At 50.4% G+C, this 27,744-nt stretch overlaps 1 protein-coding gene across 4 annotated transcripts; it reads right to left on the bottom strand.

The window, feature by feature from the left end:
* Window positions 1-326: 326 nt before the first annotated feature.
* On the bottom strand, window positions 327-15,469 carry Amotl2 (angiomotin like 2). Of its 4 annotated transcripts, none has more exons than XM_057767842.1 (10): window positions 15,340-15,469; window positions 11,912-12,704; window positions 9,044-9,338; window positions 8,040-8,184; window positions 7,688-7,780; window positions 5,030-5,325; window positions 4,022-4,332; window positions 3,393-3,607; window positions 2,758-2,937; window positions 327-2,083 (listed from the first exon to the last, which is right to left on the bottom strand). In XM_057767842.1, the coding sequence occupies exons 1-10, from the start codon at window positions 15,344-15,346 to the stop codon at window positions 2,025-2,027; spliced, it is 2,394 nt and encodes a 797-aa protein (XP_057623825.1). In that variant the 5' UTR covers window positions 15,347-15,469; the 3' UTR covers window positions 327-2,024. The 4 variants fall into 4 exon arrangements, with proteins under 4 accessions (XP_057623825.1, XP_057623826.1, XP_057623827.1 ...); XM_057767843.1 differs by lacking the exon at window positions 15,340-15,469 and adding an exon at window positions 14,877-15,047; XM_057767844.1 differs by lacking the exon at window positions 15,340-15,469 and adding an exon at window positions 14,676-14,828.
* Between the last annotated feature and the right edge of the window lie 12,275 nt (window positions 15,470-27,744).

Here is a 27,744-nt window from a genome sequence, read left to right as displayed (position 1 = left end):
GGAGAGGCAGGCATCTGCCACACCCTTTCCATCCTCATAGACTGTCTCTGAAAGCGCATGTGTGGAGATGTGCTAGCCACGGCAAGTCAACTGCACCTATTGCCAGTTCAGAAAACCTCCAGGAGCACTTGTCACTTGTCCTTGAAGAGAGTGGGCATGGGTGACCCTTTAAAAATCTTCCTCCTTCCTTTTCTCATCCTTGCAAATAACCAGTCTTGGAGCTGGAGTCACATGCACTTGTAAATCCAGCAGGGAGGGTGAAGTGGGAGACTCAGGCCTAGACAGTGTCCCAGCCGATAAATAAATGGATAAACATATCTCCTTATAAGTTTTTTTTTTATTAAAATACTGTCATACCCAGTGGACTGCAGCAGCAATCCTGGTACAGGTGGCGTAACAAAACAGCCATGTTTACACTTTAAATATTCATGATAACTTAAACACACAGACACACGTCATGGTCTTTGGCAGAAAACGTTCACAGCAACAAAAAATACTTTAAAAAGAAATACCAAATATTAATCCAAAATATATTAAGATGTTTTTTTTAACTTTCACAATTTTTTTTGCTTTTTCTCCCCTCCTCTTTTTTTTTTTTTTTAAAACTTTTATCTTTGTAAACAATGCACATGAACCAGATGTATTTTTCAGCATTTACACAGGGGTAGGGGGATTAAAAAAATATGCAATTGCCCAGCAAATGCAAATGTTTAAAAAGGAAACTCAGAGAACCATGGGAATGAAACAACAAACAGAACTTGAAAACAGTGAAAGGGAAACAAACAAAACAAAAGGTTCAAGGAGGAAACACAAAAGCTCTGAAGTACACCCATGGCGCGTTCTGAGCCGGATGGGGGTTACTTTAAGACCAAAGTCAAAGTCACAGTCACTGCTGCTGGTAGACCGCTGAGTGGGATGCTTCACCCAGTTCCGGGTAGCTGGCCCTGCTTCGGGGCTGGGGCACCAGAAACTCGAGGAGCCAGCCTCGTGGGTGCCATTTTGTGATGGGGCACAACACACCGAGGACTTTTGTCTTTTCAACAGCACAGCTTCCTCTCCCAGTCCCTGCCGGTGGGAACTAATGCGTTTTAGAGAATGACTTCTCCAGTTTCTTCAAAGAGAACCTGGTGTTGGGCATGACAGGTGTCCATACGTGGCGGCTCATTGCATCTGGCTCAGTTTATAACCGACGGACAGGATGTCGCAGGGACAGGAGCTGTGGAGCCATTCAGAAAGGCTGGTGACAAGAGCCCCACAGGCATTCAGCACAGGGGTTTAAAATGGAGGAAAGACAACCAGTATCGAACTCCATGGCCAAGAACTGGAGGTGGAGAAACATCTGGTAGACCTGTCAGATGTTTCAAGAACTGTGCAGCAGGGGCAGGCAGCACAGCCCTGGAAGGAGAATCTGAACCAGCATGCTTAGTCTTCTGTTCCCAAGGAGGGAGAATTATGTACAAAACACAATGTTCTGCAGGCCCCTCAAACGGCCCCTAACCTATTCCAGGTGAGAGGCGCACTGGTGCCTCCCAAAAGGCTCACACTCCTAGTAGTTCCCCCGAAGGTTCGAGTCTTAGCAATCGAAGAAGGCAGTGAGAAAGTGAAGAGCAGAGGGGTTGGCTGGGGGCGTGCTTAACCACAGCACACCAGGGCTGGCCTGGTTATCCCAGCAGACCACCGGATGTACCCAGCCATCCTTGGGAATCAGAATCTGCTCCCCTTTCCCTTCATGTCTGAATGCAACTGGGCAGGACGGACGGGGCTCAGCTCCTTTCTGCTCCAGCAATAGACCTTGGGCAGCAGGGGAAATCTGGCTCTTCCTTCCACATGGGTATGGGAGGAATATGGGCCAAGAAGCAGTCTTCTGGGGGTGCAGACTTTTCTAGGTCCCCTGTAGTGCTAGTGTCTGGGCGTCATGCACCACACTGTCAATGGTTGGAGAAAGTGAGGCGCAGTCCTTGAAGACGGCTGGAATGCCAGGGGGAGGCCAGGCGTCAGGGTCCCTAAGGCCTCACCTCTTTCCTTCAGATCAGTATTTCCACCATGTCTGACAGGTCCTGAACTTTGGTTGCAGCCACAGAGTCTGGAGAAAGACAAGAAAACAACAGGTCTAGTCTGTGAGTATTATCCACTCTTTCTTTTCCACTCCCAACGTATTTTAAAGACAGGATCCCTCCCCTAAGTTGTCCCAGTCTTTAGGCTCTAAACTTGGTCAACTAAGCACAATGCTGTGCTCCCTCCCCTCAGCGGCGATCTAGAGGGCTGAGGAAGTATGCCTGTGTTTAGACTCTCAACTGGCTAGAGTGATCAGTTGAGGGGTGCCCCCAGGGTTAGAAGCATTCTTGTCATGCCTGTGGTTTTCTGAGATCATGAGGCACACACGGGCAGCTACACAAGGGGGATGGGAACAAGAAAGGAAACAGACTTCTTCAAGGTCCTCTTTTCTGAGCTCTTCCAATAGTTTCCCAACCCAAGATGCCTAGCTCCATCATCTTAGCTATATGGACCGACAGGAGGTATGTGAGGAAAACTCGGGAGGAGGTACAGTGCCTTCTGATGGGGTACTTTCTTTCTGAATTATAGGTCTGCCTCCCACTGAGGGTTTCACCCCTCCCACGACCCTTAGTTCACACTGTGGGGCTTCCCGTGGTGGATGAATTTTGGGAAAAAAAAAAACACATATTCCAGTTCACACCTACTGTGTCCTCAGCCCCCATCTAACTAACACACAGGCTAGGGGGAAGTGGGGGTGCTTACCCAGAGAGGCTGTCCTTTGGCTACTGCTGCACCCCAGGAGGCTCTCAGATTCTGAGGCTAAGAAGGCAGAGGTGCCTTCTGCAGGGCCATCGGTCTGGGTGCTCCCATCTCTGCTCCCGTGTTTGGTGTGGGTAGGGAGAAGAGAAGCTGTGGCTGGGGGCTCCTCTGCTGGTACCCGGTCTATGGAAAGGAAAGGAGGTTGATGGACACAGCCTGATGTAGGGGACAAGGACCCAGTGAAGGACATCAGCAAACTCGCTGGACTGAGCTGCTCTTAGTTTGCAAGGTGTATAGTAAAATGAAAGGCTCCCTTTTTGAAATGGGAATAAGTGGGGTCACGTTAGGCATTGATGCTTGGCACCCCTTCTTTGCAGCTGAAATCTAGGACTTCTTAGTATTTGCTTTGGAACAGTAGAGACTTGCCTACATTTCTCTGTAAGCAGCTGGTGGTCCAGCATCCACTTTTTATTAGCAGGGCCCCTATGAGTTTCAGGGTCACGCGAGCCAAAGTACCCAGGTCCCCTAGAAGAGGGGTCAGCAAGCCCTGGTTTCAGTAGGCATGTGTTCTGAGAGTCTGGGAAGGTGCTGTCAAAGGTTCCTTCTTCCTCCCCGCTCCACTGCAAGCATCCTCATACCTACTGTCGGTCGGGCAGGTGCATCGGTTTGCCGCTCGCTGGATGAGAGCCCTTGCCAGCCCTGGACTCCTACTGCAGCCGCGAAGATGGACGGCACTGATTTGGCAGGCCGCAGGGTGCCTTGGGTCGCCTTGCCAGGGTCTTTCCTGGAGCGCTGCTGAAGGACCTTGATCACCGCATCCTTCTCCAGGATCTGGGCATGGAGCACCTTCAACCTGCAGGAGAGGTCAGGGTCAGACCCACAGATTCAGCCCCTTCATTGTACCCAGCTCGCAGAAGCTGGAAGGAAACTCAGACATCCCTCCCTGAGCCAGGTAGGACCCCTTGCCCTTGTGAAGGGGCACAGCATAATGTTATTAATGCTCTGAGATTGATGTTCTCTGAGCCCACCTCATATAGTGAGGACCCATAGTCGCCAGACCTTGGATGGTACCCACCCACCTCCAGCCTGAGCACAGGAGGGATTCACTCAGGGAAACAACTGTTTATAATTTCTGGAATGCCAAACACGCTGAGCTGCTGAGGGTGGAGCCTTTGTCCCAGTCCAGGGACAAAGGACTGGGCAGAGACTGGCTACCACCACTCCACCCCATCTCCCCCCATTTGTCCCTGGCCTGACCCTATAGTACCTGCTCTCCATCTCTTGGTGCCTGTGGCTGCCTGCCAGCAGGCCTTCGTTGAAACTGCTGCTGGGCGAGGGCTGGGGGGAGTGTCTGATGAGAGTGGAGTCGCGCTGTGCAGCCGCAGTGGCAGCAGCATCCATGGCAAATTGCCGCATGGCCCGTTCCTCCAGATACTTTTGTTCCCACTTGGTCATGTCAGCCTCTAGAGCCAGGATCTGTTCTTCCTTCTCTCTCAGTTGTTCTGACAGTCGCAAGGCACTGAGCTCAGCAGGCCCACCATTGCTGCCACCACCACCAGGGAGGGTGCCTGCCTGTCTCTGCAGAGCAAGGAATATCACAGTCAAGAATAAAGCTGGGGTGTGTGGGACTGTGGCCCCATGCTTCCACGAAGACCTTAACACATCAACACCTTGTTCAGTCATTTGCAGCGCACACTCCCCACTTCCTACTTCCACCCAGAGATACAGCAGATAACAAAGATCCTCACATTCTCTCCCAATTTATGTTAGCCAGGGAGATAAGGGCACATACGACTAAAAAAGCAATTCTCTGAGTAGGAATGGGAATATGAGCAATAATCACATTGGGACAACTAAGTTTTGGTCCTCCTACTTAAATGACAGAGTTGGGTGTGGAGACAGAACTCTATCTGGTTTGTAAACAACAAGAAATGTTTATGTCCAAATACATAGCACAGACTCAGGGCTTGGATGTCCGCTTCCTATCTTGGGAAGATAGGTGAGAGTGGTTCAGTCTTCTGCATGAAAATTATTAGTGACCACAATGTGGTAAGGCGGTCTCAATTTCTGTTACTGTCAAGGTAAGGCCCATCAAGTCCTCTAAATCTAAACATAGACCACATGGCAGAGCCTTTGCTATCCAAGGTGATTGAGAGGGACCAAGCAGCCAAGGGGCACATGGAGCAATTATCTTTCCCAGGGGATAAAGAACAGAGACCAGCGATTCCTTGGATTCTGCCCAGCTCTGCCAGCTGCCCAGCTCTTCAGGGCTCACCTGCTGCGCACGAAGGGCTTTGAGTTCCTGCTCCAGGCGCGTGCGCAGACGCAGCTCCAGCTGCTCCCGCTTCTCACAGGCAGCCTGCAACTGTCCCAGTGCCTGCTGCAGCCGCTCCACTTTCTCCACATAGGCCTGCTTCTTGCGTAGCTCCTCCTCAGCCCGAGCAGCCCGGCCTTGTGCATTGCCCAGAGCCTGCTCCAGCAGTTCAGCACGTCGCCGCTGGTCCTCGATGGCACCACGCAGCAGTGCCATCTCCCGCTCCAGTTTCTCCTGTTCCTGCTGCTGCTCATAGTCTGTGGGGGAGACATTGAGGAGGAGCGATTAGTGATGCTGGCCACAGTTACCCACCACTGGGCTCAGGACCGACAACTGCGGCTCACCCTCGACATTCCTGGGAATTGTGTATTGCATTTCAGTGAGATGCAGGTTAAGAGTAAACACTCAGAGCCTTGCTGTGACCCTTGCTATAACAACTAAGCTAAATGGCCTCTCAGCTGGGACACTTCTCGAATTATGCCAGGCGAGGTCATCACCAAAACATATGCCACAGTTTTCCTTACGCTTCAAGACGACTAGAGACTCGTCAGGCAGGAACTGAGCCAACAGATTAGGGTACTATAACAAGGTTATTGTTCAAGCAGGAAGAAGGGGGCAGGCACATTTCACATCTTATCCCACTCAATCTCCCAGGTAGGATTTGCCGCTCCTGATTACAGAGAAAGAAACACAGGAACCGAATGGCTGACTGAGAAGCTCCAGCTATCTGGCTGTGCCTGCAGTTCTTGCCCTAAGTGTCTGCTCTGGAGTGCAGCCTGCAGACTGGAGGATCTCCTGTTCAGTACCCCTGTCTTTACATGGTCTGGGGAGCCACATGAAGGCCGGCAGGCACACAATAGAATTCCAACCCCGCAGCACAGGGACAATGACACTTGTCCAAGACTTCCGAGCTTCCAGCTATCCCTGACCGCTTTGCTAATCGCTTGGAGGAGCTCTGCTCAGAGAAACTCTCCTCTAGCTAGGCCTAGCTTTTTCTAAGTGATGCTCTAGGCCTACAACCACCTCAAAGCACGCGCCCCGCCCCCCTTGGGAGTCTCAGGCTGGTCGACTAAATGTGGCTGCTTATTTCTCTGGAGACCTGGGGCTGTGGATCCAGTTTTTCGCTTTCAGAAGCCTGTGGCTGCCTATTTCTCTGGAGACCTGGGGCTGTGGATCCAGTTTTTTGCTTTCAGAAGCCCTGTACAACTTCGGCGATACCTTGGTAGGGGGTGGAAGTCTAAGCCTGCTTAGCAGGCTCCCCACATTCAGGTCCCAGGCACCCTTTGTGTTCACCCTCTCTCCTCCCAAAGCCAAGGGCTGGGCGCCGCTGGGGCCGAAGGGCGCCACAGTCAGGCACACATGGGAGGGAACGGAGGGGGACCGGCCGGGAGCGGAACAGCCCAGCGGCTCTGGAATGCCAGGCATCCAGGTCACCCGCGGCTGCGAGATTAATGGCTCCAGCAAGAAGCCAAGAACAGCCTGGCGCTAGCTCGCTCCCCGGGGAGCGGAAACGCCTCCCGGCTGCTTCGGCCCCCTCCCCCTCTGAGGGCTTCCAGAAACCCTCCCTAAGACTTCCTTTCTACTCCAGAGCCTGGGCCCAAAAGCCGCCCTTCCCACCAGAGCACCGCTAATCTCCCTTCCCCTAGCTGTGGGTCCTCTGCAGGCTCCCAAGGGCAACCCCGAGGCGCCACACCTCCTTCCCCTTCACCTCCGTTCTAGAGACCTTTAGCCACCGTCACCTCACTTTGAAAGGTAGTAGTGGATAACCCAAGTCTTGCCCAATCTGAGCCAAAGGCTGATTAGCAAGCACTCCAGAGCTCTAAGTCCTTGAACAAGAAGGGGGCACTGCCGGAAGCTGTTTCCCCTCTCTGGATACCCCTTAAAGGACTCTCAAAAATCTCTTTCCTACAAGCCTGTCATTCCCCCAGTGTCTGACACCCCCTTCCCTACAGTGTGCTTCTGCTGTTCTCAGAGATTTTCCCCAGGCCACCAGGGGCTTCCTAATCACCAGTCTCCAGAATCGTTAACACTTTCCCCCCTGAACCTGTGGGAACCTGTTCCTGCCTTCAGCTTACCTCACCTCCCTGCCATGTTCTGGGTGAGTTCCCACCCCTCGGCCCAGTGCTTAGTTCAGTCCCACTAATGAAGGAATGAATGACTTAGTCTATAAAGCCTCCAGGATGCCTGGGCCTCCCTGTTTACAGGGAAGCCTGAATGCTTCCTTTAGACTGTAGCTGTTAACCCAATTGTGGCTATCCCAGGACCCTCCAGTGTGGCTATCCCAGTTTCCCCGTGCCCTCCAACTTCTGGTACCCCCAGCCTTCCTGCTGTCTGACATTCCTAGGAAACTTATCCTCTACTGCCAGGGCTGTCCTGGCCTCCCTGCAGGAGGGCCCAACGCTACACCGAGGGTCAGTACTGTGCGGCTCAGCCAGACACAGCTCCCTAGTCCCTGTTCATCTTTGGAAACCACTCTTTCCCACAGCAACCATCAGTAAACCTGGTCTGTAAGTGCCACTCTGCAAGGAAGCGGGTTAAACCTCAAGGGGAATGGACTGGGGTCACAGTGGTCGCATGGCCTGTACACCCAGCTAGTTTCTTAGCAGCTCCCCTACTCACTCTGAGCAAGCAGCTTGGCCACCATGTCCTGACTGCCCGCCTGGGCTTCCTGTGTCTTGCTTGCCAGGTGGCGATTTGCAGATTCCAATCTCTCTGTTTCAAATAAAGAGATGTTTTAATATCAAGGGATGTTGCCAGCCTGGGAGTTTATCCTAGGGTCCTAACTGTGAGTCCACATCCTCCAAGCTAGGGATGGGCTTAGAGAGAAGTCCCAGCTCAGACCAGGGCCCAAAGATGGGGACTCATGGGGGGCCTCTACAGCACAGAACAGAGATTCTGAATCCCCCCGCCCCCCAAAAAACAGATCCCTCCAAGTCCTCCCAGCTTCCAAACACACAAGCCTAGTTCTCACCTCTAAGATCGCGGTTGAAGTCCTGCAACCGCCTCATCTCGCTATCCATCTTGTTCCTCATCGTCTTCTCCAGGGCCTCACGCTTGGAAGAGGTTCTCATCAGACTCTCGTGGGCCTCAGAGAGCCGCTGAATTTCACTTTCCAGCTGCAAAAGACAGACAACAAACTGAATGACAGGAAGGGTCCCAGGGAGTGAATGAGGCCAGTGGATCTAGTGGGGTAATCAAAGTACAGCAACCTCAAAGGTAGGGCAGACCACTGGGACAGACAGCCCTTCCTAAGGAAGGACGAGATGCTGCCTGGACCCAGCGCTAGAAGCGCTTCAAAGGGGGCTACCTCCAGCCTGCCCCACGCCCAATGTTTATAAGAGGCATTTTGTTTCTGCCTAACATTGTCTGATAATCTGAGTGCAAAGGACAGGGATGAGCATATTTGAGGTGGTTCAGCCTATCTAGAACATTGTGGATACACAGTACTGGGAGGCCTGAGGCTATTGCTAAAGCTGAACCTTAGCACACAGCTGGCCAGGCTTCACCAAGGAAGGGGGCGCCAGACCCCAGTCTGAGCTGCCTTTGACCACAGCATGTGGCTGCCCCTCCCACTTGGAAGCCACAGGTCTTACACGTGCTCCTAGCTGGCTTGCTATGCCAACTCCCGCTGCTTTTTCTTTTCCCTAAGAGGAGGGGCTTTCTCTTTGGCCAGGGCTGGCCTGGAACAGACTGGCTGTTGTGTGGGTGCACAAAGGGTTCTCTGTGGGAGGTGTCCACAGGAGGGGTTGTGCAGGGCGAGGGTGCAAGTGTGCGGAGAACTAGTGAATGAGTTCTTTCTAACTGCCCCTGGCCAGCAACTGCTCATGCACCAGGGCAAACCGCCTGGCTGTTCCCTCAGCTGTCTGGAGTGAGCTTGGGGTGTGTGTGGGGCGACGCGGGACAGAATTTGGTGCAGGAAGCAGTCTGACAGGCTTTCCCGCTCCTCTGCATCCCCCAGCCCCTAGGAGTCTCTACCTTCTCTATGCGGCTGGCCTTCTCAGCAGAGCTCTCCAACTCTCTCTGCAACCTCTCATTGTCCCTCTGCAGCCTGGCGTTCTCCCTCAGTACCGTCTCCATCTGGACCAGGTGGGCACTGCCTGCGGTGGCCTGGGAACTTGCTGGTCCCTCCACTGCAGGTGGACTGAAGGAGCTTGGGGGACCATGGCTTAGAGCGGCTGGATGAAGGGGTGGGGAGTGCTCCTGGGGCTGCTGTAAGTACTGGTACTGCTGCTGTTGGAGGAACACTGGGGGTACCTGGGCCTGGAGGATCCTGGAAAAGAAGAGGCAAAGGTCAGAGACTCACACACACACACACACACCCTGGATATTCCTATTGCCAATGACTGAGCCTCCCCAGTGTCAGGCAGCCACCAGTGGGGAGGGCCAATGCCACATGGTATCTGCGTTGAAACTCAAAAGGGTCAGAGGGCAAGACCGGTGTGGGGTGTGCTGTACTGCAGCATCCAGATGCTTGTTGGGTTCAGTTGCCCCATTGTGGCTAAGGTCTTAGGGATCGGCCCAATCAACCCTGGGCATCCTAAGCATGCACACAGCTTAAATAAAGTACCTTTTCGATTGATACAAGGTTCTTTGGGATGGAACCCACACAACTCTGCAGGCCTACTGGCTGCATTCTGGTCAAGTCAGCTAAAGCAGCTCACTCGAATTTTCTCCTCCTTTTTTCAGGGTCCTGCTACCCCCAGCTACGAAATTCTTTTCCAAGACCCCAGCTAAGATTAGAGCAGGGAGGCAGGTGCTGAGCCTGAGCTCAGTCAGACAAACAGGGGCAGATTTCAGCCCCAGCTGCTGGCCTGCAGCAAATGAGCGTCTTGGTTGCCCAGGGTCACGCCACCTTTGCCTGCTAAATCACAAAGTGAGGCCTGACAGAAAGGCCAGCAGACAACAGGCACCCATAACAGTTTAGTCCACCACTGCTGGCGGGCACTTCAGAACAAGGGGCCACCCCTGGATTAGCTCAGCAGCAGAGCTAAGGACAGTGTTCCACTGGCCCCTGGCATAGGTATAGTATATACCTATGTATACTATATACCTATAGTACATCCTCAGACTCTATGTCAAGAGAGGAACAAAGAGGGAGCCATGGGTAGTGAGAAGGCCTTTCTGGGGCCATGTGACTCCAAGTACCATGACTACCTCAGTTGTCCTAAGAAATTTCAAGGTCCTAGAAGACCCCTCAAAGTCAGATTTCACCTGATGTCTATTACACATCCCCAGTGCTCTCCTGTTTTTGACTCCTCATCCGGTTAGCTGAGGAAAAACCTCCAAGGAGAGCAAGTTAGAGGGCGGTCACTGGGATGACTAAACTATCTTGTTGGTAAGTGTGGTCCCTCTCAGGGTGGCCTCAGAAAACTGCCATTCTCCCCTCAGCAAACCCCCGCCCTGACAGGCCAGGCGGACACAACTGGCATTCTTTGGGAATGATTTAGCCACAAGAATGGAGACACCTTTCCGCTCACACTTGCTCCCTCTGCTCTTGGTTCTGCCGTTGCCCATTTCCCCCCTCCCCATTTTTTTTTTTTTTTGTTCTCCAGCAAACAGTCCACTTCCTTGCTTGGATATTATCTTTTCCTGACAGGGTTCAATAGGGCTGGTCCAAAAGAAGAAATTCTTCCTGAACTGCTCTGAGCAGGGAGATAAGGTGGGTGTCTGGAGTGTGGAGGCCGAGTCAACCCTCCATCCCCTGGCTTCCGCCAGGCCAGGGCCACCACTCTTGAGTGACTAAAGGAAGAATCAGCAGGTGTGAAGTGAGCCAGACTTTGACTTGAACCCAGAGGGCCTGCAAATTCTTGGGTCCCCCGGTAAAACTTCCTGGAACCCCACTTCATCATGATGGTGTTTATATAGAAAAGGTGAGGGGCTTGATGGAGCGTGCCTTTAATCCCAGCACCTGGGAGGCAGAGGCAGTTGGAAATGTTTAAGGCCAACATAATCTACACAGCGAGCTCAAAAAAAAAAAAAAAAAAAAAGGTGAAGGGTCAGCTGACTCAGGCAGCCCCTTGGTTTCTAGGAACCTGAACTCTTGTGCCAATCACTGATCCGGCTTCCTGCTTGCACTCATTGGGCTCCCAGGACCCATTCGCTAAGGCTGGTATTGTGATGCGCCTCTTTTAAAAGTCCATCACACACACACACACATACACACCCAAGACTTCACACTCAGTTAAGCCAAGTCACTACCCTGATCCAACAGCAGCCTGAGTCTACACACAAAGGCTCACCTAGGCCCAGAATCCTCAAGATGACAGACAAGTAGAAGGGAAAACACAGTAAGAAATTCACTAGGAGACAAGAGAGCTGTGACAGGTGCCACCTAGTTCTTTCAGCCTCAGGAGCAGCACCTCTCAATGACAACAACAAAGTCCATTTTTCCTTTAAAAACCTCCAGGAAGTCCCACCTTTGGCCTACTTAACTTGGGAGCAGTTTGGCAGGGGTTCCCACTGTCTTTTGTTAGTTCTCTCTAAAAAAAAATATCACCTTTAAACCCCATTCCCAGCCACTGAGGACCCTCCTTACTTGCTATAGACAATGTATCTACATTCTGAGTTAAAGCAATGATGTCAGATTTTTTGGTTGTTGTTTGCTGTTTTAGAAAGTCTTGCTGTATAGCTCCAGCCTGGCCTAAGTGTGCTACCAGGACTGGCAGCTAACTTTGTAAGTCAGCTAAGTCCCCCTATCCTCCAGCCCTCATCAAGAGCAGACAGCCCCAAGAAGCTGGTGTGGGTGCAGGAGAATTGGGATCACGTAAGCTAGGACCCAAGGTATATGACCTTGGGGTTCTCCTGGGAGAATGGACTAGAAGAAATCCAGGGTGGGGTAGTCACCTGACTTCCGCATGCTGAAAGTGTGGGCTGCTTCGAGGACGGTATCGTGGGTCAGCGACAGCGGCAGTCTCATGAGCCAGTGCAGCGTGTGGGTACTGAGGTGGGGGCCCACGGGGCTCTGGGCCCTCAGATGGGGGTCCTCGGGGTTGGGGACCCTGCTGGCTGCGGGCCAGCTGAGGGAAGCTGTGTGAAGAGCTCATGTGGCTGGGGGCCCGAGCACCATTTCTTTCCAGGGACAACTGCAGAAGTCGTTCACTCAAGGAACGTACATGGCCGTGCCTCAACTCGCGCAGAGCCTCATCCTGCCGCCGGCTGCCTCCTGATGCCCCTCTAGGATCTCGGTCCCCAACATGGGGTCGGGGTCCTGCCTGCTGCGCTGCGTAGTACTGGGAGTAGGCTTTGGCCTCCTCATAGGTGGGCAGCTCTTCTCCCTTGCTGGGCTGTGGGCACAGCCGGTATAGCCTATTCTCTGCCAGATGGGTCTCTCCACCTTGATGCTCCTGGCCCTGGGGCTCCTGCCTGGTGGCCTGCTGTAGCACCTGACTGTCCTCAGGTGCTCCAATCTCCAGGGAGGCCTGGGGGCTCCCTGTGCCCCCAGCTCCAGCCCCACCCCTCAGGGCCTGTTGCTGGATGGCCAGGAGCGTGCGGGTCTCTGTCAGGTTGCCGTAGCGCAGCTGCTCCTGGATGAGGCGGTGCAGGACTGTCCCCGAGGAGTCTTCCAGTGTCCTCATGCTTCTCTGGCTTGCACACTCTTGCCTAGACAATGGCCAGCAGGCACCTGGTCCTAGAGCACCTAAGAGAAAGGACAGCAATCAATGGAAGCACATAAGAGGGAGGGGACGCTTGCCATAACACTGTTTGAGAAAAGGTGGTTTTACACAGGCCCAGATGCAAGTGCCAATGTGGCCGGCCATCTATTAAGTTTAGCTACTGAACCTCTAATCCTCAGTTTGTCATATATATATATATATATATATAGAGAGAGAGAGAGAGAGAGAGAGAGAGAGAGTGCTTCTTCGAGAAGCTGAGTCCCTGGTGTGCTATAAATCCTTGGCAAATGCTTATCGTCGTAATGACATTAATGGGGACTTAACTGATCCTACAGAAATACAATAGAAAACCAGAAAGGTTATCTAATAGGGACCACGGTCCCCTGCAGTCAGCCGCTACACCCACCAGTCTCAATGAATGACTCTAGGACAAGCCTCCATCAAATTCAACCACATAGCAGTCTAGACCCCAGTTTACTAGCAGATGGTAAAAAAAAATGAATGCAGCACGGTAGAAAGAAGCTCTAAGCCAATGACCCCCATGATCTTGAGAACGAAGATGTTTGAACCATAGGTAGTCCACCACCCTTCACCTGCTTCTCTTCCTGGAAGCAGACAGTCCCTGGGAGAGAGACCCTGAGTCCAGCTTTTTCAAAGGCTGCCTTATAAAATAAATCCGAGTCTCCTTGTCATGGCTGACTTTAGCAGTCATTCTGCAAGGTGAGCAGGCAGAAGCTGCGTGTGAATTGGCAAACGCGGCTAAAGAAAGCTAACAATAGGACAATGGTCTTGCGAGGAGGCAGAAGTGCGCTTGCAGTAACTGGAGCCAGAGAAACATCCTAGATTTTACGATCATCCTCCTTTCTTGGCACACACAACTGCTACTCCGAAAAGCCCCTACTTGTACCCTAGGTACACAGGGGACCGTCCCTCTGTATCTCTATTGACATTAGAAACAACCACCTGAGCCCACTTGATGGCGTAATGAGGTAAAGGGGAAACCAAGGAAATGTGCCCGGCCTCAGTTTGGGAATGGTATGTTGGCAGAGCTGGGGGAAGGAAATGAGTCCCGAGGTCACCTATGCACTCATTCTTCCCAGCACCTAATCCTCCCCGCACTGCACCCTACAGTGTGTAAGACTTCAGGAGTCTACTCGCACGCAGCTTTTTTCTTCGCGGTATTTCCTAGGTTAATCACAGTCTGGGCTGACACCCGCTAAGGAGGATCCGGGAGCGGCTAGAAGGAATGCGGAGCCTTCGCTATAGATTCCAGGCGTGCCAAGTATGAGCCGGGCACCCGGAGCAAGGAACATTTCCGAGGCCTTTCATTGCACACAGGTCCCAATCTAATCTCCTAGATGCACAATCTTTCAAATACCTCTAGGTGAGCCCTTACTAAAAACCAGCTTCCTTACCCGGGCGTTGCACCTGGGCTGCTCTGGCGCTCTGCACACGGAAAACTACCTTCCTAAGCAAACACGCGTTTCTGGTCTTGGCCTGGGTTCCCTCTAGCAAAAGGAACCAAAGCTAAGTTAGCCAGGCCAGGGCTCCTGCTCGACCCGAGGCGGACCACTAGCAACGACGACTGCCCGAGTGCCCCGGGAAAGCAAAACCCACAACCGCGAGAGGTCTTTAGGCGTTGCGGGTCCGCCTCCCTCCCCAGACCTCTTTGTTTTCCAAATACTCCAGCGCTGACGTCACCGGGCTGGACAGCAGGCTGCATTCTTTCTAAGTGAGAGCCAGTTCGTGGCTCCGGAGAGGATTTTCCAAGGAAGACAAAGAGGAATTCTTGAGCTAGCTGAGGGTAAAAGCCACCTGTATCCCCAATCTAGACAAAGCAGTCACCTCGACCCTGCATTCGGCAAGATATGCCTACAGCCCTTTTCCACTTGCCCCAATCGCAAGACTCACACCCCCAAACGCCGATCCTCTGCCCTCCTCCAGCCCCAGTGGGTCGTAGAGCCGGTCCGACAAATCCCCTCCAAAGCGCATACCGCAGGGCTCCCTGGACTAGACAGACGCCTGGGATCGATCCTCGAAAGGGTGCACCGCCTCCCCTTCCCGCTCCCGGAGAGGCTCGTTCTCGCCAGCTCCGAATTCCAGAAAAGGCCGGACAGACCGCGGTGTCGGGGTGCCGCTGGGAAGCGTCCCCGCTGGCCTCGCGCGCTGCCCGGAGAGCCGGGCACCTTTCTTACCGCTGCGGCCCGCGGCTGCCGGCGCGCGCAGACCGAGTTCGGCTTTAGGTCGGTTCGGTAGTAGAGGTGCGCACTCGCCGGTGGCGCCGACGTTCTGGCTGCTAGCGCTCCAGTGCGCAGCCCCTGGGTCAGCCCGCGCTGGAGGCGGCTGCTATGCCAGGAATGTGAGAGTTTCAGGTTCCCCCTCGGGATCAAAGCGAACCACAAATAACCTCTCAGCGCGCCGCCCTCCTCCGCCCTCCGCCTCCTCCCGCTCCCCGTCCCGGCCCCCGCCTTCCTCCCGGGAGGCGGCGCTGCGGCTGGCCTCTGGGCTGGCCTCAGCCTTGTCCCCTCGCCACCCTGGGCTTTGGCGGCTGTGCTGCGTTCCCTGCCCCCCCTGCCTTACAGTCCTAGTTGTTGTTGGGGGTGTCTTAACCGACTCAGCCCAAGATCGTCCCACCACTGTCCGGCGCCCGGTTCTCACCCGTCATTCCTACAGGCACGGAGAGACGACTTCCAGGGAAGAGCCTCGCACGCCCCTCTGGTGGCTGAGGGAGGGGTCTCTGGCGTTTTGGAGATGGCGGGAGGATTGCGAAGCATTCCACATCCGCCCAGCTTTGACCGTGCTGCAGGCGAACCGACGCTTCAGCTTGCAGCTACTCAGCCTCTTTCCTAACCTCTACTATTTCACCCCCCAGCGGCAAACTTTGAATTGCACTTTTATTGTTTACAAACACCTTCGACAGCTCTTTTAGATCCTGCCTCTACAGGAAGTGTGAATCTGGGTTGAAAATCTGGTGGATTTGACCCACTACCCAAATAAACCACCCTCCACTAAGTCCAGCTCCACTCAGCTTTAAGCCGAGCACGCGTTGGATCACCACCCACATTTCACTCGGCCGTCCGATTCCAGTCACCCTCTGATAGTGTTTTTTCATCCTCTATAATAAATAGGAAACCAAGGCTCAGAGAGTTTAAGCAGTTAACCTAGAGCATAGCTGATGAAGCCAGGTCTCTTTTCGTGGTCACCTGGCTCCCTAACCGAAGAGGGCAAGCCCAGCGAGTATCTGCTTTCACCTACCTGTCCCCAATTTCAGTATCTTTTCCACCTCTCCTACACTCAGAAACCCTCTTTCCTGTCCGCTTCGCTGGGCGCTGAATCTTGCTCTTCGACCTCAGCGTGAAATGTCTCCCCTGTCTTTTGGATCCTTTTTTTCCCCCTTTGGTTTTTCGAGACAGGGTTTCTCTGTGAAACAGTTCTGGCTGTGCTGAAACTAAGTTTGTAGACCAGTTGGGCCTCGAACTCATTGACATCGGTCTGCCTTTGCCTCCCAAGTGCTGGGGTTAAAGGTGACCCTTCTACCTCCCCAGGAGATCCCTTCTTAAGTAAGGCTGCTCTGACTATCTCCTCCCCGCCCCCCAAAAGCTCCAGTGGCATTTGTTCCTCAGACCCATCCACTTAGAGTCAGTGCTGATTTCCGTTGCTGACCGGCCGGGTCCTCCTCTCTTTCCCTCAGCAAAGAGAGGCGCAGGGACAAGAACCCGTTCAAGCTGAATAGCCAGGGATGTGGCAAGTTTTTCATAAAGCTCCCCTTTAAAAGTGGGGAGTCCTAAGTAGCTTTTGCAGAGGATGTGCCATCGGTTCCTAGCACCCACCTGGCGGTTCACAACCATCTACAACTCCAGTTCCAGCGGATCTGACATCATACATACATGCAAGCAAAACATGCATCCATATAAAAGAAGTAAAAATCTAAACCCCAAAATGTCTATATGTTTTGCTTGAATTTCAAACGTTGCATTCCAGATACTGATTGTGTCTGAGCCAAAGGAGAAAACGACAGATGTGCCGAGCTGAAGTGCACCTTACAAAGAGAAGCTGGGGCCTGCAGCGCACCACTGTCCCCAGCAGCCGCAGAAGGTAAGAGTCTTGGGACAAAGACAAAAGAAGAGGTTCCCAGGTGTCCTCACTTCCAAGCGTTCTTGGAAACCCTTGGTGGAGACACTTAATAAGCGTAGGTAGAGGCCCATATGCTCTGAGTTACAAGATCAGGGGAAAGGCCGTATGTCCCACCCAGTCTTGAGCTTCGCCGTGCTTAGAGGGGTAGCTAACAAGATGTTTGCCAAGCAAGCATTCCTGAGATAGTTGGAGAAAGCGGCCAGCTTAAGGCAGCTAGAGTCAAGAGGAATATTTTGGGGTGGGCAGGCCTGCTCCGGGCCAAGACAAGCCTCATGTCAGCTTGTATTTGTAGCCCAGGGGGACAGAGTGGGGAAGAGGGATTCTCAAATGGAATTTATATACATTTTCCTCCTCTTTGCAAGAAGGATAGAGGGTGGGGCCTCTCAGGCAGGGCCCGGCCTGGGGCTTTAGTGGAATCTGCCTGACCTGAGCTGGCAGCACACCTGATTTTGCGGGATGGTGCAGTGAGAAGGTTGCCCCATCTCAAATGTGCCGGGGGAGCATCTGCACAGGTGGGCACCGGGCTAGCTAGCATGCTTGCATACCGATCTTTGCTGAGGCCAGGGAAAAAGAAACTCAAGGAGGGAGACAGGGCTTCCTAGCTCACCTGCCTTTCCCTTATTCTCCCCACCCCCACCCCCTGCAGGTAATAATTCTTCCCGGCTGCTCTGTGACTTGCTGGGTTTGGAATCTTGCCCAGGAAAGCTGCAAAGCTGACCCAATTCTCAGAGAAAGCCTTTGCTCTGGAGAGCTCAGCTCACAGGGGTGTGGCTGCATCAGAGGTGTGTCCTGGATTTAGCAAATTGTCCAGATGCCCACACCCTCCTCTACACGGGCAGCTACACCTCCCTGCCCAGTCCTCTGCTGGAATATGAGGACCCTTCCTTAGTGGAGCTCCCCCATCCCACCGCTGTGAACTACTGGGAACATCTTTCTCACTTCCCAAATGGTTGACTGGTGGAGGAGGGACTCTGGGCTCCAATGGCAACATCAAAGGGAAGCAGCTAGTTGTGAAATTCTCCCTCCCAGCTTCCCTTGACACTCTACTTGACAGGTTATGGGAACAGGAAGCCTGCCAGAATCTGGGGCCAGAAACAAATCACCAGAAGAATCAACACATGAATGTCATGGAGAAGAAAATGCCAACGCTTCTCTGTTCCATGGCAGAAGAGCTTTCCGTGTTTTTCTACACACCTGTGCTCATTCTCATGGCTTCCCACCCTCCCCACTACCACTAGATTCTATTTCCCAATAGAAGGGGGGAGGCTCAACCTAGCAACCTCAGGCAGGATTGCTTGGAAAGAGGGGGCTGTGTCTGTCCTTGGGGTTAAATGCTCAAAAGATGGAGCATTTGTGAATTAAGTCCTGACTCTGTAAAGGTGCCCAGGGTCTTTCCTGAGACGGAAGGAGCCAGACTTTCCAGGCTCTGTGAAATCCTTGAGCCTCGGGCCATCCTTGGTGGTCTTTGCTTTGGTGATGCTGCAGGGATGGGGCTGTCCACGCAATTGGTAAGGACAGGAGCACTTTGCCCACTGCTCCATTGCCTTCCCCTTCTCTGGGGTTCATGAGTGCACAGACCTCCTATGAGCCTGGTTCTGCATGGAAGACGTGACTAATGGAAGTTGGCATATATAGGAAGAAACTGCTTAGAAGCACACTCTTTGGTTTATTCTTCTCTTGATGGCTGTCACACATAGGAAGGGGAGGGCGTCCAGAGCTGACAGCTGCAGGTCAATGAGCTAAGGCAGGTTCATTTAGCCCCCTGATACCTCCCTTTTCTGTGAAACTAAGAATGGTGGTTACTGCTTTAATGGATGAAGCCCTGCTGCTAGGAAGGCCCTCTAGTCTCAATCAGAAGCTACAGCCAACACGGGGAGGTCCTGGGTTTGTAGTCTTTGTAGGGCAGGGTCCCCTTTTCTCCCTGGGAGTGGGGGCGCATGGGGAGGTACAGCCAGTGTGATGAAGGAGTGCCCCCTAGTGTTGGGCAACAAGTGTTCCAAGGATGGGTCTTGGGTCTGGGTGAGAGGGTAGTGTTTGGGACAAGTTTTCATGTAGGGTAGACATCTCCCAGACTTCTTTTCATTTCTTTCCTTTTTTCTTTTCTCTTTTTCTTTTCTTTTCTTTCCTTTCCTTTTTTCTTTTCTTTTCTTTCCTTTCCTTTTCCTTTCTTATTTTCAAGACAGACTCGCTAAATAGGCCAAGCTGGCCTCACACTCACAGAAATCCACCTGCTTCTGCTTCCTAGTGTTGAGTGCTGGACACATACCACCATTCCCAGCACCCAAACCTTTTAAAAAGTAGATTAATAACTGGGTGGTGGTGGCACTCAGGAGGCAAAGGCAAGTGGATCTCAGAATTCTAGGCCAGCCTGCAGTACAGAGCAGATTACAGGACAGCCAGGGATATACAAAGAAACCCTATCTCAAAGACAAAAACAAACAAACAAACAAACAAAAAACAACAGCCACAAAAAACCCAGATTAATAGCTTCAGATGTGGTACTGAGTTTTTCTCCCATCCCAGTCTCTCCCCAGCTTCCTCATTTTCTTCAAAGGCACACAGTCTTTAACATAGCTCTGACACCGAGGAAACACGGCAGCCACTCATTCGTTCACCCTCCTGAATAGCTGTTTCCTCGCACACTTCCTATATTGTTTAACCATTTCCCGGGCACCCGTTGAGATACCTCTGAGAGCTAAAGGAGTTTCCATTTCTGGTGATTGAATGAGAAGGGCTCCCATAGGCTCATGCGTTTGAATGTTTGGTCCCCAGGTGGTGGTGCGATTTGGGTAGGTTGGGGAGGTGTGGCTTTACTGGAGGAAGTATGTCACTCAGGGCCGGCTGGAGGTCTCAAAGCTTTGACCCTTCACACTCAGGCCTGCTCAGTCTTGGTGGCACACTCCCTGGAGACCCCAGACAGTGGTTCCAGCCAAGAGTATTCTTCTGGAGACCTCCCTCCATCTTTAATGCAGGGTTCCCCTTCATTTTCTTGTCTCTGGTTCCATGTTTCTTGAACTCTTTGTCTTCATCTTTCTGGGTGTACAGTTTGGTAGCATCTCTAAAAATGGATTTGCAGAGGGCAATTTTTAAAGGAGATGTTCATGATGCAGAGCATCTTTTAAACACACACACACACACACACACACAGAGAGAGAGAGAGAGAGAGAGAGAGAGACAGAGAGAGAGACAGAGAGAGAGACAGAGAGAGAGTTAATGGGGCTGGAGAAGTGGCTTGGCAATTAAGATCACTTCACTGCCATTCTTGAAGACCGATGTTCTATTGCCAGCACCCACACAGCAGCTCACAACCATCTGTAACTCTAATTCCAGGAGACCTAATACCTCTGCTGGCCTCTTCCAGGACCAGGCTCACATATAGTGCACAGACTTACATACAGCAGAACAACTGTCTTAGAGTTTCTATTTCTGTAAAGAGACACCATGACTATGGCAATTCTCATAACAGAAAACATTTAACTGGGGCTGGCTTATAGGTTCAGAGGCTTAGCCCATCATCACCATGGTGGGAAGTATGGAGGCATGCAGGCAGACATGGTGCTGGAGAAGAAGTTGAGAGTTCTACATCCCGATCTGCAGGCAGCAGGAGTGAGCCACTGGGTCTGGGTTGGGTATTTGAAACCCCAAAGCCAGCTGGGTGCTGGTGGCACACACCTTTAATCCCTTTCTATATTTTGCTATCACCTCACATTTTTAGAATTTTTTCTTGTTCGCTTCCTTTTTCTAACATTGTCTTGTTTTACAATTTATCATCGTTAGTCCTCTGGGAGTGGAAAGTCCAGTAGAAATTCTTAATTCTTTCTGGCCTCCATACTGTCTCTGTCTCCTTGGAGTTCACTTGTTTCTGTTTGTTTGGCTTCTCTATTTTTCATAGTTACAGTTTCCCTCAAATGACTTTGACTCTTGGCTGTCTGGTCCTCTTTAAGAGGGAGGCATTCGGGCTCAGGAAATGGCTCAGTAGGTAAAGTCCTGCCACGAAAGCATTAGGACCTGAGTTTAGATTCCCTCAGCATCCTTATAAAAGCCTGGCAGAGCAACGGGATGGGGGTGGGGTAGGGTGGGATGGGAGACAAGTGGGCTTGTCTTAGGGGCTCATTGGCCAGACAGACAGACACACAGACACACAGACACACAGAAGCGTGTTGGGTTTAGCAGTGACCGAAGCTTCATGTCAGGGCAGTATTCTTAGTGGGTCGTCAGGAAAAGAATGGAACAAGGCTGTGGCTGTATTACGGTGGACTCAACCAATAGGAGAACACGTAGGTCATTTGTCAACAATGCTTCATATCTTTCTTCTGGAAACCGGGCTGACAGATGTGGAAGCTGGGCTGACAGATGTGGAAGCAGGCTGGGAGAAACCTGAAGGGGGATTGGGGCATGCCAGGTAGCTCACACCACCTCAGTCTCTCCAGATTGCTAACCCTGTAGCAGCTCAGAGTGACACGGGCTGAGATGGCCATCTGCCTCTCTACGCCGGAAGGAGAGTACCTTGGAGAGCTTGATCAGCCTTCCTGTTTGCAGCCTCTGAAGGCCCCTTGCTCCTTCCTAGCTCCCGGGGCCTTCATTTCCTGAGATTGTCGGAGGCTTTGCTGAGTTAGCGCCTTGTCCAGACATCCAACAGTGGAGAGAAAGTGGAAGCCTCATTCATTTGTTTCCCGATGTCCAGGATGTTCTCCATGCCTGGTCCCGAAAGGGCTTTCAGGCTTATTTGGCTGATGGCAGGGTTGGGTTTGCTATTCCTTCTCTCTGCTTAGGACGGAGCTAGGCGAAGGTGCTGCTCTTTCTTCCCAGGCAGCCTCCTTTTGGTCCCCCCCCCCCCCCCCGCTGTGCCAGCTCATTCCAGGTCTTGTCAGGACAGAAAGCTGGCAAGCTCAGGGTTGCTGGGCTGGTTCTACCACCTCAGAGCTTGCTTTCCATGTCAGTTCCCCTCTGACTGCCAAGGGAAGGCCTGGGTAGGGCGCATTTCTGTAAAGTTTGAACTACAGAGACATGGCTCCTCACTCAGGGTCTCCAGAGTTCTGAGGCCAAAGACATGACCTTGGAAAGAAGGACTCAGTCAGGCCTGATATTTTAGTGGTTGAACCTACCACTCAGGAGTCTCTTGACACTGCCTGCAAAACCCTGCAGCAGCAAGCTGACCCTCCTGCTTACTCAGAGCAAGTGTGTGACAGGCAGTTGGCAGTTGCTTCCCTCAGGCTGCCTGTCTTCAGGTACCACCTCCTGAAGGATTGAGCCTCTTTCAGCCTCTTTGGAAGAGTTCTTGTTGTTTAGCCAGGGTGGGCTGGGGCTGGAGTCTCATGGGAAACAAGGTAAGGCCCGGCTTTTTGTAGAGGCTCTCCCAGTGTGTTGTGTGGATGCTGGTGGAATATGACAGGGAGACTCCACAGTTAGCATGCCGGCCTCCCTGACAGGGGCAGAGGAACACACTTCTGTGTGAAGAGCCAGCCAGTGCCTGCAGGAAAGAAGCCACATGCGTGAGAATAGGTGGAAGAAATGAGAGTGGCCTTAAAAAGAAATTAGGGAGTGGATAGGTTGCAGTAAAGAACTTACTATTTCTGTCGAGAATTCAAGATGGTTCCAGAGAGGAACAGGGAATGGTGGTGCCTACATGGAGTCTGGACCTTGGCTAACTCCATACAGGAGACATGACAGGTCCCAGCTCCCCAGCCTGCATATTCAAACCCTTTGTCAGATAGTCTCTGAAACCCAGACTATTTTCAAAGTGGGTGGCACTGGAAGTGTCTTGGAATCTGTCCCTTGGACAGAGAAATTGATCTGGGGAAGGCACGGGGGAGTTATCCCTGGAAGGTCAGAGAGGAGGAGAGGGGTGACAGTGGAGGAGGGGAGGGGTGGAGAGGGAGGACAGGTAGATTGTTAGTGTGATGTCTGGACAGTGTCAAAGCTGAAGTTTTAATATGATAGGATTTAATATAAAAGCATATAATAATATAAAATAAACAATGAGATCAAATAAAAAGCATATAATAATATAAAATAAACAATGAGATCAAATAAAAAGCATATAATAGTATAAAATAAACAATGAGATCTGAAGATTTTAGTGTCGGGTTTGATGAACTTTGGCAGTTGTGTAGAGTTTTATTACCATATTCCAATAAGGTCATTTGTTTCTTTTTGTTTGTTTGAGATGGGTGCTCCCTGTGCAGACCTGACTGGACTTGAACTCACGAAGATCTGCCTGCCTCAGATTCCTAAGTGTTGGGATTAAAGGCACACACCCAGCATGAGGGCACTCTCTCTCCGTTTCAAAAGATTTATTTATTTTTATTTTATGTATGGTTGTTTCACATGTATGTATGTTTGAATGTATGTATGTGTACTGCATGTGTGTCTGGTACTCTTAAAGCCCTGGAGAGGACGCCTGATGCCCTAAAACTGTAGTTACAGACTGTTGTGAGATAGAGAATAGGTGCTGGAGCCCCTGGGATTTACCTGTCTCTGCCTCCAAGTGCTGGGGTTACAGATTTATGTGCCCCTATACTCAGTTTTTTTATATGAGTACTGGGGATCCCAGCTCAGGTCCTCAACAAGCATTGTACACACTGAACCATCACCCAGCCCCCATTGCCAGTACCTTTTTTGAGTGATTATTTACTACTCAGGTACCATTAAAAAAAATTAAGCCAAGTGTGGTGGCAAATACCTTTAATCCTTGCACTCAGGAGGCAGAGACAGAAGCAGAAGCAGGTAGATCTCTGTGAGTTCAAGATCAGCCTGGTCACAGTGAGTTCCAGGCCAGCCAGAGTTACATGGTGAGACTGTGTCTCAGAAAAAAAAAAAAAAAAAAAAAAAAAAGATTTATTTTATTTTATCTCAATGTATATTTTGCCTATATGTATTTATGTATGCCACATGCATGCCTGGTGCCTGTGGAGGTCAGAAGAGAGCATCAGATCTCGGGGAACTGCAGTTATAGACAGTTGTGAACCATCATGTTGGTGCTGGGATCCGAACCTGAATCCTCCGCAACAAGTCTTAACCACTGAACCATCTCTCCAGCCCCTTGTAAATCATTTTTTATAAAGTATCTGCCCAAGTGCTTTCCCTTTTTAAAATGGCTTTCTTTTGATGACTGTGTGAGTTCTTTATGTATCGGGAGCATAGGCTCCTAGTGAGGTGTATGCTTTGTAGATGTTGTCTCTATGTTCTAGTTTACTTTCTGTTTCTGTCATAAATACCATAATCAAAAGCAAGTTGGTGAGGAAAGGGTTTATTCCATCTTATACTTTCATGGAACAATCTATAGTAGAGAGAAGTCAGAGCAGGAACTCAAAGTAGGAACTTTGTTGTGGGGTATTAGTTTACGATGTGTTACATTTGTTTATGATGTGGAACATTTGTTTAATGATACAAAGATGTGTTGCATTCTTTTATGTTGCATTTGTTTAACTCTGTGAAGCTGTGTTACTTTGCCTGTCTAAAATACCTGATTTGTCTAGTAAAGAGCTAACTGGCCAATAGCTAGGCAGGAGAGGAATAGGCAGGGCTGCCAGGCAGAGAGATAAATAGGAGGAGACATTTAGGCTCCAGAGAGGAGGGAGGAGAGAAGATCCCTAGGGGACAGTCGCCCAGTGACACAGCCAGGCATGGAGTAAGAAGGAAAGAAAGATATATAGAATAAAGAAAGTTAAAAAGCCCAGAGGCAAAACATAGTTAAAGAGAAACGAGATAATTTAAGTTTAAAAAAAAAAAAACTGGCTAGAAACAAGACAAGCAAAGGCCAGGCATTCATAAGTAAGAAGATAAGTCTCCATGTATTTACTTGGGAGCTGGATGGCAGGTCCCCAAATAGTAAAAAACAAACAATAAACAAGCAAGCAAAAAACTAGAGAACCTGGAGGCAAGAGCTGAAGCGGAGAATATGCATGGATGAGATGAATGATACTTGCTTGCTGCAGATGGTTTGCTCAGCCTGCTCTCTTATATAATCCAGGAGCACCTACAGTGGACTGGGTCCTCCCACATCAATTGTTAACCAAGAAAACTGCCCCACAGCCAGTCTGATGGAGGCATTTTCTCAACTGAGGTTCCTCTTCCCAGGAACGCACCGCACCACAGAACAGGAGTGGCAATCAGAAGACAATTTATGGGAACCAGCTCGCTCCTACTACCACGTGGATCCTGGGAATTGAACTCAGGATGTCTGGCTTGTCGCCAGATGCCTTTACCTGCTGAGCCATTTTGCTGATGTTGGTGTTTTTGTTTGTTAATGGGAGACAGACTGCTCACTCTCTAGGCAACCTTGAACAAGTGACCCATGATTTAACCTTTCCAAGAATAAATAAGCTAAGAATACAAAGTGTCATTTATGAGTTCTAGAAGCTTGGGAGGTCAGAGAGTGGTGAAAGCCAGCAGCTGGCTTCTCAGAGACCATCAGTGCCACCACAGACCCCACACCTGGTACATCCCCGCCCCCACCCCCACCACAATGTCCAAGAAGGTCAGCTCAGTAGAAGGGGCAAAAGGGATCTTTGAGGTTGTCACCTAAAGCCAGGCTCAGGAAAGTGGAGAAGAAAGGGCAGGGTGGGGACGATGGAAGGGAAGAACAAATCTGTATGGGAAATGGGGGGCGGGGTAGTGTGAGTAAACCATTATTAGATATTCCAATTTTACAGATGAGCAAAAGGAAGTACCAGATCAAGGCAACAAGATCAAGGCTACAAAGTAAGGTTTGAGGCCAGAACCCAAGCCCAAAGTTTTCTACTAACTGTGTGTTTTATTAAAACAATGTAGTCCCTCAAAAGGGAGAAGGGAAGAGGTGAGAGTCATTAGCAACAGAATCCAAAGACAGTGATTTCTCTGTAGCAGCTGAATAAGAAGAGTCCAGCCTCTGGTCTGATGGGATGGCTCAGCAGGGGCAGGCATTGCTATTCAGTTTGATGACTGAGTTCAACCCTCAGGACCCACATGGTAGAAGGAAAGAACTGACTCCCAAAAGTTGTCATCTGACTTCCACATATATACCATGTCACGTGTATAGAAACTACCCCTCATGCCAAACAGTGGTGGCGAACGCCTTTAATCCCAGCACTTGGGAGGCAGAAGCAGGCGGATCTCTGTGAGTTCAAGGCCAGCCTGGTCTACAAGAGCTAGTTCCAGGACAGGCTCAGAAAAACCCTGTCTCAGTAAACAAAACAAAACAAAACAAAAAAAAAAAAAAAAAAGAAAGAAAGAAAGAAACCACCCCTCACAAATAGGTGTAATGATAATAACATTATTATTATTAATAAGGCATCCAACCTCTGATGAAACAGGAAAAGAAGAAACCAAGGCTGAGAATATTGCATGTACTTTATCGGTGGTCCCATATTCTTCTCATATGATTATACGGAGGAAAAACAATTGTTTTGAGACTCATGTAGCCCAGACTGGTCTCAGACTCCATTAGGTCCTGGGGTGATATTGAACTGGTCACCTTCTTGTTCTCACTCCCTGAGTGCTGCGATGAGAGGTGTTTGCCAGCATCCCTGCTTTAGGCAGTGCTTGGGATTAAACCCTGGGCCTGTGTATGCTCTCTAGCAACTGAGTTAACCCCAGCCCCAGGAGAATATTTTAGAGCAATGATCTGGTCAGGACCGGCTCTTTGGTAAATTATTAGTTCTAGCAATATTTTAAGAGAAAATGAATATTCCCTTGTCACATTTGTTAAAATCAATTCTTCTTAAAAATTTAATGAGATGATTTTCTGAATGTTTATTTTTTATTAGACCAGAATATAGTGGTATATTAGACAACAGGCTTTGGTTGTCTTGAATGTCTGTTTAACACCCCCGGGCCAGGGACTGGTTTCGTCTCTTGCAATAAAAAGCACACTAAATAATAATTTGAAGTTGCCACCATGTGTTTACTACATATTTGACATTTTGGGTTTTGTTGTTGTTGTTATTATTGTTTGTTTTCTTTTTTCTTTTTCGAGACAGGGTTTCTCTGTGCAACAGTCCTGGCTATCCTGGAACTTGCTTTGTAAATCTCAAACTCGTTGAGATCTGCCTGCCTCTGCCTCCCAAGTGCTGGGATTAAAGGTGTGCACCACCACCGCCTGGTGACATTTTGAAACTGGGTGTGGGTGCCATCCTGGACTGCATGAGACCCTCTCACAACACAACACAACAAACCAAGCTATACACATGCATGCAATTTTGAACATTTAAATATTTCCTTTATGTAGCCAGGCTTGATGGCACATGCCTTTAATCCCAGCACTCAGGAGGCAAAGGCAGCCAGATCTTTGTGAGTTGGTGGCTAGCCTGGTCTACAAATTGAGTTCCAGGACAGCTAAGGTTGTTATGCAGAAAAATCCTGTTTCTAAAAATAAATAAATAAATGAGTAAATATTGTCTGTGATTTTTTTAAAAATATTTTTTATGAGCCGGGCGGTGGTGGTGCATGCCTTTAAATCCCAGAACTTGGGAGGCAGAGGCAGGCGGATCTCTGTGAGTTCGAGAGACCAGCTTGGTCTACAAGAGCTAGTTCCAGGACAGGCTCCAAAACCACAGAGAAACCCTGTCTCGAAAAACCAAAAAAAAAAATATATATATATAAAAAATATATATACTTTTTTTTTGTTTATTTAACTTTTATTTTATGTGCATTGGTGTGAAGGTGTCAGATCCCCTGCAACTAGATCTTCAGACAGTTGTGAGCTGCCATGTGGGTGTTGCGAATTGAACCTGGGTCCTCTGGAAGAGCAGTCAGTACTCTTAATCACTGAGCCATCTCTCCAGCCCCCTGTCTGCGATTTTTAAACTTCTAAAAATACCTTTGTGTGTATATGTGGAGAGGTGCATATGTGTGTGTACCTGTGTGTGTGCATTTGTACACGTGTATGTAAATATGTGGAGGTGAGGTCAACTCAACCCGGAGCTTACCAATTTGGTTAGACCGACAGGC

This window comes from Chionomys nivalis, chromosome 4 (genome assembly GCF_950005125.1).
Source record: "Chionomys nivalis chromosome 4, mChiNiv1.1, whole genome shotgun sequence".
Lineage (NCBI taxonomy): Eukaryota > Metazoa > Chordata > Mammalia > Rodentia > Cricetidae > Chionomys > Chionomys nivalis.
Note: the sequence above shows the minus strand (reverse complement) of the source record. Positions and strands in the feature narration are given on the sequence as shown.